This window comes from Bicyclus anynana, chromosome 19 (assembly GCF_947172395.1).
Source record: "Bicyclus anynana chromosome 19, ilBicAnyn1.1, whole genome shotgun sequence".
Lineage (NCBI taxonomy): Eukaryota > Metazoa > Arthropoda > Insecta > Lepidoptera > Nymphalidae > Bicyclus > Bicyclus anynana.
In genome coordinates, this window is record NC_069101.1 from 2296967 (window position 1) to 2309096 (window position 12130).

Consider the following 12130-nt stretch of genomic DNA (forward strand, 5'->3'; position numbering starts at 1 on the left):
TGCCAACTAAGACAGAGGTCTCTGTTGGGATATAACACAATATGTTTCTATATCTGTAAAACTGAGGTGTTAATCCTCGTCTACCTTGTTAATCATATTCTTCAATACTCACCGAGAGTCTGGTGTGCGATCTGGCCGGCGCCCAACAGCCGGTAGCCATCGCTGGCGTCCACCAGGTAGTGCTTGCAGCGCGCCGCGCGGTACGAGATGGCGTACCCCCACACGCGCTCCGACAGCCTCACCAGGAAGCTGCCCTCCGGCTGCTGTGCCAGCGTCTGCTCAGCCTCCGACCGTGTGATCAGCCCTGCCCCACAAATACGAGCAAAATTAATAAAAACAATCTTTTGAAGAGCAGAGTAGGTGAAAGATAAGATTGCGGAACGAAAAAACTTTATCTGCAGGGAGTTGCAGACTTTCTTTCAAGATTTTTTCAAATTCTGTAAGATCCTTAATAGGACCTCGACTTTTTTTGGGAGGTTTGTGTGAGCACAGAAGCCCTGCCACAGTTGAGTTGGAGAACTTAGAGGGACGCAAGATCTCTCTTTTAGAAACCTGTGAGTTCCTGTGAGTTTTGGATCTTGGCTTGGAGATGATAGGACCGATTGAGTTTGTGTGATCAGTCCTGAAGCCTACAGGGGCTTGTATGTTGTATAACCATATTTAGAATCCACATCTGGGTGACGCAAGAATTTGAACAAAATACAAGGCTCTCCTAAACTAATTTGCCAAATGAAAAAATACACTCATTATTTAAAAAAATATACATTATATACATACCATGAAACCAGTCAACTGGTTTGTTGTCCTCGTCCAAACCGACCGCTCGCTTTACTTCTTGTGTTCTAAACCATTCTAGCACCGCTTCTCTGTTTGGCGGCTTACCAGCTGCGAGGGTAAAGATAAATATATATAGTTATTAGAATTAAATGATAAAATAATTCATATTACACATAAGTTGGTCGCTAACTATGGGCCTCGTAAGAAGGCTCAGAGTCACACAGCGAGCGATGGAACGAGCTATGTTAGGAGTATCTTTGCGTGATCGAATCTGAAATGAGGAGATCCGCAGAAGAACGAAAGTCACCGACATAGCTCAACGAGTTGCGAAGCTGAAGTGGCAATGGGCGGGGCACATAGTTCGAAGAGCCGATGGACGTTGGGGTCCCAAAGTGCTGGAATGGCGACCCCGCACTAGTAAGCGCAGTGTTGGCCGACCCCCCATCAGGTGGACTGACGACATCAAGCGAGTCGCAGGGATTCGCTGGTTGCAGGTGGCTCAGTATCGTGATGTTTGGAAGTCCTTACAAAAGGCCTATGTCCTGCAGTGGACGTCCATCGGCTGATATGATGATGATGATGATGATGATGATGATAATGATGATGATGATGATGATGATGATGATGATAAGTTAAACTCAACATTCATACACACACATAAATGATTGTCATACTTTCCAATAGCTTTTGACAGTCATAAAGGACTAGCAGAATTCAGACATTCCTGATTAGAGTAGCCATCAAATTAACGTCAAGTTTATGAGGACGGCTAATTTTGTTCATAATTCATATTAATAATTCATAATTCATAATTCTTTATTTGCAAATTGTTAAATACAATAACTGTAACAACAATAACTGTAACACTTTTTTTGTACCACCATCATCATCATCATTAGCAACCCATTTTCAGCAGACTGTTGAGTCTCCTCTCAAAACGAGAGGGGTTACGCCAATAGTCCATTACGCTGGCCCAATGCAGACTTCACACACGTAGAGAATTAAGACAAATTCTCAGATATGCAGGTTTCCTCACGATGTTTTTGCTTCACCGTTTGAGACGCGTGATATTTAATTTCTTAAAATGCACACAACTGAAAAGTTGGAAGTGCATGCTCCGGACCGGATTTAAGCTTACGCCCTCCGAATCGAAGGCAGAGGTCATATCCACTGGGCTATCACGGCTCAATAAATATAATATAGTTCTTTACCCGTGTCGTGGCAGGGCGACGAGAAGTCCACACTGCGCCGGTGCGCCTCGCGAGCCGCGCGCGCTATCTCTCGCATGGCCGCCTCGGCCTCCTTCGCTTTGCGTTCTGGAAACATTATAGGAATTATATCAGTATTTTATCGAAGCTACCCTCGGAAACTAAAAACTTTAGTGCTTTTCATAGTAATAGGTTTTATAGTCATTTACAGTGCATTTCCCTATGCGCGAAAATAAGGATCCAAATTGGGTTTTACTTCTCTTGTCATAAAGAACAATAGACAGGACGTGGTATGTCCTATCTTCAGCTGTACGAATTAGGAACGCAGAAGTAGCATTTGGTGCGGGTTGCTAGGACATCCTGTGGAATGCCCTTCCTTATTTAGCTGTAGGTACGAATTAAAAACGCAGAAGTGGCATTTGCTGCGGGTTGTTAGGACATCCTGTGGAATGCCCTTCCTTATTTACCTGTACGAATTTAAAATGCTGTTAATAGCATTTGGTGCTGGTGGCTAGGGTATTCTGTGGTATGCCCTTCGCAATCTAGGAACACCACAACAGGAGTTAATGTTCGGTAATTGCCATGTTCCTTCTACATCGTGTCCTTAAGTGGTAGTAGTTAGCGTCACTCAGACAACTCAGTATGTTTCCAGCCATGGCTAGGAGTACCACCAAGTCTAAGCTAAACTTAACGTTTGGCAGTTACCTTGTTCCCTCCACACGGCGTCCTCATCCTGAGCCTGCAGCTGCGCGTCCCTCAGCGTCCTCGCACGTCGCGCCCTCAGCCCCCTCAGTATGTCTCCAGCCCTGGCGGCTGCCACACGTCTCTCCCACGCCGCTACGCGTAGACTCACCCCATCTCCGTTACGGGGTAATCCTGAATCCTGGAAAGAAAAAAATTAAACCTATAAAATTATCAACAATATTTGTTGAAAAAAGGAAAATCATGAACACAGTCCATCTGGAAGGAGGCTAGGAGAAACGTAGGGGAAAATTTGGAATGTGCTCTTCTAGTGACAGTTTAATCAGCATAAAACCTATACTATGTTTCGCTCTAAAGGTTGTGGATTCCGTGATAAAGTTACAGGACTGTGTTCTTAGTGAGATTTTCTTACAACTTGAGACTGTAAATCTTGTTCTAAATCTCTCTCTTTCAAAACCGATACAATAGAATCTATAGTACCGTATAGTATGAGACTCGAATCTAATCTCTATCTATGGTTTAGGAAAATGAATTCGAGTCTCATACTGTTGTATAACAGAATAGCGCTATGGTAAGTAAATTGTTTGTTCCGTCAACGATGACTGGTGTGGAAATAGGTGAACTTTGGAGACAAAGGATCTCGTGAACTGACCTTGTGAAGCAGCAAATCTCACAGGGCTGCTAGGCGCCTTCGACAGCTCATAGAAGCCCACCAATGCACTCACAACACATATTATAGTTTATGATAATCACTGATTTAGAAAGCGCGCGAGCCAATTTATGCGTAGTTATCAAGCGGCGTACATTGATTGACTAATTTAATCGAAGCGTCTGGCGTTGCGGGTTGCAATTGTCTCCCTCTCACGAGAATAAGGAAATGGAAAAGGTAGGAGAAGAAGGGAGACAAGTATATATCTGTAATGTGTGTGTATGGCGTTAACATTTATCCCCCGGGCTGAGGCAAAGCCTTCAGGAAAATAAAAGTTTGCTATGATGCGATAGCGTATAAATAATATAATAAAGTTGTAAGAAAAGACTAACTATAAATTAAAAATAAACATTAATTAATTAGGTTAAAGCGTTAATATTAAAGTGCGAATATTATTGAAGAGGTAGAGGGCAAAGCCTTACTACAGCTCTCGTATAGTAACCAATTCTGGACTTAACTCTAGCGGCTCGTACGATACCGTCTCTACCGGGATAGAGCTCCTCTACTATGGCTAGAGGCCAACTAAGAGGCGGTGAGTTATCGTCTCGTATAATGACAATACATCCTACTTTAATCGGATTTGATGGAGTGTTCCATTTTTGTCTACTTTGAAGCGAAGTTAGGTATTCACGGTTCCATCTGTCCCAATATGATTGGACCAGTTTTGACAACAACTGATAGCGAGTAAGCCTGTTCTGAGGTACGTCCGTAAGGTCCTCAGCCGGTAAGTATTTAAGTGGTGTTATATTCAAAAAATGCGATGGTGTTAGAGCAGTGAGATCGGAAGGATCTGAACTTAATACACAGAGCGGGCGACTGTTCATTATTCCTTCAATTTGAATAAGGACAGTGTTAAGCTCTTCGTATGTCAAAATTTGATTTCCAATGACCCTAAATAGATGGGTTTTAACAGATTTAATGTTACTCTCCCATATTCCACCGAAATGCGGAGCGTAAGGTGGGTTTCTTTGGAATTGTATGCGTAAATCTGCTAAATGTTGGTCTAAAAATTTATCCTTTGACAAAAGCTCGTGAATTTCCTTCAGACATCTATCCGCTTTAACAAAAGCGCCTCCCGAGTCGCTTCTTATTAAAGAAATAGGGCCTTTTCTAGAAATAAATCTTTTAAAAGCGTTTAAAAATGACTCTGTACTTAAATCGCTCACTAGCTCTAGATGTAGAGCTTTTGTAGTTAAGCAAACAAATAGGCACAGGTAAGCTTTTATGCTTTTTACACCGCGGCGGCGATAAGGCGTTATGTAGAGGGGCCCTGCGAAATCAACGCCCGAGAAAACGAAGCTTTTTACTTCGCTTACGCGATAGGGGGGCAGATCGCCCATTACAGGGAAGGTATTTTTTGGCTTAAGCTTGAAACAACGATTACAGCTTTGTACTCGTTGGCGTACCATGTTACGAGCGGCGATAACCCAATAATTTTGGCGTAATAGAGCAAGCAATAGAGCAGGCCCTGCGTGTGTATTCTGCCTATGAAAATAATCTACGAGCAAGTGCACTATGCGATCTTTAGACGGAAGGACGACTGGGTGCATCTGCGAATATCCCAATTGTGACTGAGACAGTCGGCCTCCAACACGTATAATTTTATTTGAATCTAGGAACGCATTGAGCTTTCGCAAAGCTGGGCTATTAATATTTAAACAATGCCTTTTTTGTATAGCTCGTAAAATGTAATTTTCAGCAATTTCTAAATCAGCGACAGTAATATTGCCTTGCGATTTTAAAGTTTTAGTAAAGCGAAGCACATACACCCAAGAGTGTATGAATTTATTCCAATTTGACATGCGCATCGCGGAGTTATAATATAAATCGGTACTTTCATTATCTGTACAGACTTTAGCGGTTAAAGAAATAAGCGTTTTATGTTCAGGTAGTTCATCGATAGCGTGAGAATGACATTCATTGATTGGCCATTCTTTGAAAGGAAGCGTGGCCCACGGAGGTCCGTGAAACCAAAGCGTATTATTTATAAACTTAGCGGGTAAAATAGGGCGTGATATTATATCGGCGGGATTTTCTTTACCAGAAATATGGAACCAGTTTTCAGCTGGAAGATTAGCGTTTATAGCGGCGATTCTATTTGCAACAAAGGTTTGAAACCTATGTGCAGGCGAGCGGACCCACGAAAGTGCGATCGTGGAGTCAGAAAAAGCGTATATTTTATTTATTGTTACGCGTTCACTTATTGAGTCTTTTACAGCGACAATTAAATTTGATAATAAAAGATTAGCGCAAAGTTCGAGTCGCGGTAAAGACACATTGCCTTTAGGGGAAGCTACTCTAGACCGCGAACAGAGTAATGTGATTTGACCGTCACCTGATTCACTAGAGCTTACGCGCAGGTAAATTACAGCTCCGTAACACTTTTCACTAGCATCTGCAAACCCTATAAGCGAAATATTGTTTGTGGTTTGAAAAATACCTATATGTCGCGGAATCTGCAACCTTTCTAACAAATGTAGCTCGCGTTGTAACTGAAACCATTGGTCACTTATACTAGAAGAAACTTCTTCGTCCCAGTGTAGATTTTGTTTCCAGCATTCTTGCACTAATAATTTTAATAAGGCGGTTACAGGACCCAATAAAGAAAGCGGATCGAAAAGGCGGGCGGTGACGGACAGAATAATACGTTTGGTGCACTTATATTCTGTAGGTACATTTACTTTAAACGTAAAAACATCATCGTTAGGCTCCCATTGTAAGCCAACTATTTTTGTGCAAGCGGTTATTGAGTGTTCATCAAACTGAACGATGTTAGGCGAGCGTAATTCAGGCGGAATTTCTTGAAGTAAGCGAGTATTATTTGATATCCATTTTGTTAATTTAAAACCACCAGCGTTGAACAGATTAACGAGCTCATAGTAAAGGTTCGTAGCATCTTCTAAAGAAGGGACGGAGGAGACGAAATCGTCCATATAGAAATGCCGTCCAGCTGCCCAAGCGCCTGCTGGATATCGTGAGCGTTCATCGTTAGCTAGTTCTTTAATCACACGCATCGCGAGGTATGGTGACGCTGACAGACCGAAAGATACACAATTAAATTCATACGTATCAATAGGATCATTTGAATCGAACCTATACAGAATACGCTGATAACGATGATCGTCTGGTTTAAGTTTAATTCTAAAATACATTTTTTCCACGTCAGCACTTAAAGCGACAGAATACAGGCGTAGATTAAGTAGTAGATCAAAAATATTGCTTTGTAGATTTGGACCTGTATATAACAAATCGTTAAGCGATTTTCCTGAAGTGGTTTTACATGAGGCGTTCAAAACAATACGCGTTTTAGAGGTTTGCTTGTCAGGCCGACAGACAGCACGATGCGGAATATAATAAGAATTAATATTGCGTGAGGATTGGCTAACTTTATTAAGATAACCTTCATCTATGTAAGATTTAAGGGTCGCGTTGTAATCGGAGCGTAGCGATGGAATATTATTAAATTGTTTTTCTAAGCGTAATAAACAGCGTTTAGCAATTGCGAATGAATCACCAAGTAATTTGGTATCATATTTGAAAGGAAGGGAAACAATATAACGACCTGACGATATATCGCGCGAAATATTATCTGAAAAAATACGTTCGCAAGCGGAATCATCCTGACTTATATGTATCTTAGTAGGTACTGAGTCCAGTTCCCAAAAGCGTTGCGTTAATTTATCTAAATTCGATTCAGTATTTTCAGAGAAAATATGAAAAGATTTTTCTTTTGAATGCGAGGGCGTTAAGTAGCTTGCTTTTCCCATTAAAATGTAGCCGAGTGTAGTTTGAATAGCGGCCACAGACGAATCAGGGTGTGCTACCTTATTATTTTCTAAAAGAAATGGAAATAATTCATTTCCGATAAGGCAATCAATATCACCAGGCGAATAAAATTCCTCATCAGCGAGAGGTAATCCTTTTATATGATGTAAATTATTTAAATCAATAATATCATTTGGAATATTTCGCGAAATTGAATCCATAACGCAAGCTTTTATAGAATATTTACATCTATTTTGTAAGCGAGATTCAAACGTTAAAAATGCGTGTCCCTGTGCGTTCACTTGATTGTCACCTAAAGCGTGTAGTGTCGTATTAGACTTATTAATTTTTAAGTTTAATCGATTACAAAGCGATTTAGTTACTATATGACACGAACTACCGGTGTCTAACAGCACTCGCATCTTAAAACGTTCACCAGCATTGTTATAAACATATACTACTGCAGTCGGAAGTAACACTGTCGCATCTTTCGTCTGTATTTTTAAAGAATGAAGTGACGCGTCGCTCCCGGCGGCGGCCGACGGGCGACTGAAGTTGGTATGGTAGGCACATTCCGCGCGAGCGCCGGCGATTCGGTCGATCCCACGTCACGTCGAGTGCTATCGCACTCGGTCAGCGGTTGCGCGTGCGCGGGCTGCGGGGGGGCAACATTTTTACAGAGGAGCGTTGACACTTGCGCGTGGCTATGTTTCACGGGTTCGATTCCCGAATGCAATTTCGAATGGTGTGCAGCCCCACAGAAGCATCTTATCTTACTTCTGCAATTTTCTAGTACATGAAATCCACTTAAACAATGAATACATAATTTGTTAGACCGAACAAATTGTATCTTAGATTTTGGATCGCGTTCATTGAATTTATTACATCTGAAAAGATGATGATCCTGTTCGCAATCAGGACATCTTTGAGTTTGAAATTGCCTATTATGATCAGACGTACTAGGTTTATTATAATCTACGTGAAGCGAGCGAGCGTGCGGCGTTCGGTTTATTTGTTTTGCGTTTACCTTCCAATTTTGTTTAGAAGTCTGCGGCGATGAGTTACGTAACGTGTATATTTTGTTTTGTTCTTTGACAAATTCTACTAAAGACGCGAAAGATGGTATTTTCTCACTACGATGCGTTTGCTCGAATAGCATTACAGTTTCCTTGTCTAACTTACTCAAACCTATATGTAAAAATATAAAGTCCGTTAAGTCAGAAATACCTAATAATGATAATGCGGCTTGTGCAGAACAAAATTGCTCAATAAATAATTCTAATGAGGTTTGCGTTAGCGTATGAGTACCTTTAAAATTCAATATCTGTTCTAAATACATTGATCCTAGCGTTCTTTTGTCTTCATATTTTTCGATAAGCGAATTCCAAATTAATTCATAGTTACTGGCTACCGGCTGTATCCCAGAACAAACTAACAAGGCTTTTCCTGATAATTTGCCTAATAAATATTGTATTTTTTCGGCGTTACATAAGTTTTCGTTGTTGTGTATAAGCGTTTTAAAGTTTTCATAAAAAGCAGACCAATGCGTTGGATTTCCGTCAAAACCCCTTAACTCCAAAGCAGGCAGTTTTTTGAGGAGATCTAAATTGTGCGTTTTATTTCGTGCCAATTTAGCTAATATATCTGATTCAACACTTTTAATGTGACAGAATAGTTCGTCAAAAGAAGTTAAAGTATCAAAATTAATAAGCGATTTAGGGTTGGCTTTTAAGTTAGATATATTCAGTTGATCTGTAACCGACACGTAATCATTTCTTAAATTGTCTAAACATTTAAGTCTAATTAAAAAGTTTTTGATGGTTACGTCATCTTTTAAATTTTGCGACAAATCGTACAGGGTTTGTATATGCTTATAAAAGCTTTGTTGCTTCGCTTGAAGCAAGCGTATTTCTAACTGCAAATCTTCTTTCTCGGCCATTGTTAGAATTTAAAAGCAAATGGCGTCGTGGCGTTAGCGGCGTGTGGCGTGTGTGTAGCGTGTAAATGTATGTAAAATATAGCGGATTAGGCGTAGAAATGAAAGAAATAAATAAATAGCGGGAATAGAAAGTATATCCAGGGAGAAGGACCAAAAAATATGGTGTGGAAATAGGTGAACTTTGGAGACAAAGGATCTCGTGAACTGACCTTGTGAAGCAGCAAATCTCACAGGGCTGCTAGGCGCCTTCGACAGCTCATAGAAGCCCACCAATGCACTCACAACACATATTATAGTTTATGATAATCACTGATTTAGAAAGCGCGCGAGCCAATTTATGCGTAGTTATCAAGCGGCGTACATTGATTGACTAATTTAATCGAAGCGTCTGGCGTTGCGGGTTGCAATTGTCTCCCTCTCACGAGAATAAGGAAATGGAAAAGGTAGGAGAAGAAGGGAGACAAGTATATATCTGTAATGTGTGTGTATGGCGTTAACAATGACTATAACAAATTCTCCAATCTAAGCACAGGCTATTGACTTCATTGAGGGGAAAATGTCATGGTCATTTTTTATTTTAAGTCATGGCTAATATTCTCCATAAGATAATATTACCTGAATAACATCCCTTTTGCCTTCAATAAAATTGAACTGCAGTGTGTTCTTCTTAAGGTTCAGTTTGATGTTCTCGTCGCAGTAGTCCTTATCTGCTTCGTTGTCGCTCTTCTCCTTAACTTCGGGCTCTAGAGCCTCGATCCTCTGCCGGAGCTCGTCCACTGAGCAGTACAGGTCCAGGGTGTCTTCGATTGAATCCACGGTTTTTGGTGATAGGTCAAATTTCTGAAAAACAAACATTAATTGTTTTACTCACGTAAGGCATTTTTGTAAACAAGCTATTCAAAAATGCTAGTTATCAATTGGCTTATTAATGAGCATAAAGTATCGTAAAAGGGCGTATAATATAGGGATATTACAATTCTAATAAGTAATGTGTCATCTTACTCTTGTCTAAACTAAACTATCAGCTTACTCTTGCCCATAATGAAGCCATGCCTCTCTCTTTTTAGAAGATATATATCGAGCGTAGACCGCCTATTCTAATCCAATACGGGTTAGCAATTATGGTTGACTAATAAACGACTACCTATTTCATTTGTTGACAATCTCCGGGACAGCTCGATGAGACATTTACATGGATTGTTACGGTTGACTTCCCAATTCTGGACTACTGAGATTTTACCAAGATTTTTTATTGACTTGAAGCTGAGACTTTTTCGGAAGGAACAAAATGAATCAGGGAATTTCAAGTTTCGAAATCACATAGCCTAATCACTAGACAAAAGATCCATTAAAAATCCTCATCAATTTCAATATATAAGTATTATTCATTAATGAAAAATACACCTTTTGAGTTCAAAAGGCCTTCCTTTTGAACACCACGGTTCTGAGCCATCTGCATTTAACATCTCCGCGACTTACTTGATATCATGATAATATCATCGAGATGTGATGTGAGCACCAAAGCATATCTGGAGATGTGTGGAATCTTAAATGTCGCTCTTTGTTTAATTGCAATGAGTCAAAAGTGGGCTCAAAAGTAAAAATATAGTGTGGATTTTCTAAAGTATCAATACAACAGACCTGTTCTAAACTATCTAAGGGCTTGTAGTCAATCAGATGTGTGAGCTCCTTCTCAACAGATTTGCGGAGTTGGTGGGCCTCTTCCCTCGCTTGCGCCAGCGCCCGCTGTCGCGCCTCCTCGGCGAGTATTGTGTCGATTGACTGGTCCTCTGGGTGTTCACCCATCACCCATACCTGAAAAAACATGACGTAACTTGAATAGGCCTTTTTGTAGGGACTTCCAAACATCACGATACTGAGCCACCTGCATCCAGCGAATCCCTGCGACTCGCTTGATGTAGTCAGTCCACCTGGTGGGGGGTCGGCCAACACTGCGCTTACTAGTGCAGGGTCGCCATTCCAGCACTTTGGGACCCCAACGTCCATCGGCTCTCCGAACTATGTGCCCCGCCCATCGCCACTTCAGCTTCGCAACTCGTTGAGCTATGTCGGTGACTTTGGTTCATCTGCGGATCTCCTCATTTCTGATTCGATCACGTAGAGATACACCACGTAGAGATACGTAGTGGACGTCCATCGGCTGATATGATGATGATGATGAACTTGAAATACCTTGAAACTGGCATATAATTAACCTAAAACGAAGTTTGTAATACGTATTCGGATAAGCGCTAAATAAGGCAAAATGTAGGTATAGTTTGAGGAGTTGCCAGAGGACAATGGAACGAACCATCGTAGTAAAGAGGGGAGTCATAATCAGGAAAATAAAGGAAATATTACATACATAATAAGGAAACATAAATATTTGTGTCAACAACAGTAAATTAGAACAGACACAAATATCACATAAATATTATAAAGGCGAATGTTTCTGTGTGTGTGTATGTTTGTTCCTCCTTTACGCTGCGGCTGCTAAAGCGATTTGGCTGAAATTTGGAATGGAAATAGATTTCACTCTGGATTAACACATAGGCTACTTTTCATTCCGAAAAATCCATCCCAAGAAAAGTATTCTAGTCGCATAATCGTTAGAAGATCGTGCCAGCACCGAGATCTTTGGTAAAATAAGTAGAAGCTTCAGTCTAGTCCACTCTAGAGAATACGAAAAGCACTGAGCTCGAGGAAGCTTGCCATGAGTCTAGAAACCAGATGATGGCGCTATTTACCCATGGTTCCCCATCTTCTCCCTTCAGGAACTGCACCTGCTTCTTGGTGCCGGACTGGAACTTTGGCCGATCAACCTCCTCCTGATTGATCTTCTGATCCCATGCTTGCCATCGACGCACCTGGCAACATATACAAAATATAATTAACAATACATCATTTGTTTTTGTTTTTGGCCATGTCGGTCAATTTCATGGTTGGATTAACCATGTACGCAGGAGAGATTATAGTGCACAAGTGTGTGCGCAAGCACAGGTGCACTCTCTATTCCCTCACTCTCATAGT

The 12130-nt window shown here is 40.9% G+C and overlaps 1 protein-coding gene across 1 annotated transcript in view; it reads right to left on the minus strand.

The window, feature by feature from the left end:
- LOC112054644 (SH2 domain-containing protein 4B-like) overlaps window positions 1–12130 on the minus strand; it is a 70977-nt gene that overhangs the window by 4598 nt on the left and 54249 nt on the right. The window contains exons 3-9 of the mRNA XM_052887492.1: window positions 11848–11967; window positions 10742–10915; window positions 9716–9940; window positions 2691–2868; window positions 1989–2093; window positions 778–885; window positions 113–304 (exon numbers count right to left, since the gene is read on the minus strand). Of these exons, the coding sequence (XP_052743452.1) occupies window positions 113–304; window positions 778–885; window positions 1989–2093; window positions 2691–2868; window positions 9716–9940; window positions 10742–10915; window positions 11848–11967 (1102 nt within the window). The remainder of the gene's footprint in view (window positions 1–112; window positions 305–777; window positions 886–1988; window positions 2094–2690; window positions 2869–9715; window positions 9941–10741; window positions 10916–11847; window positions 11968–12130) is intronic.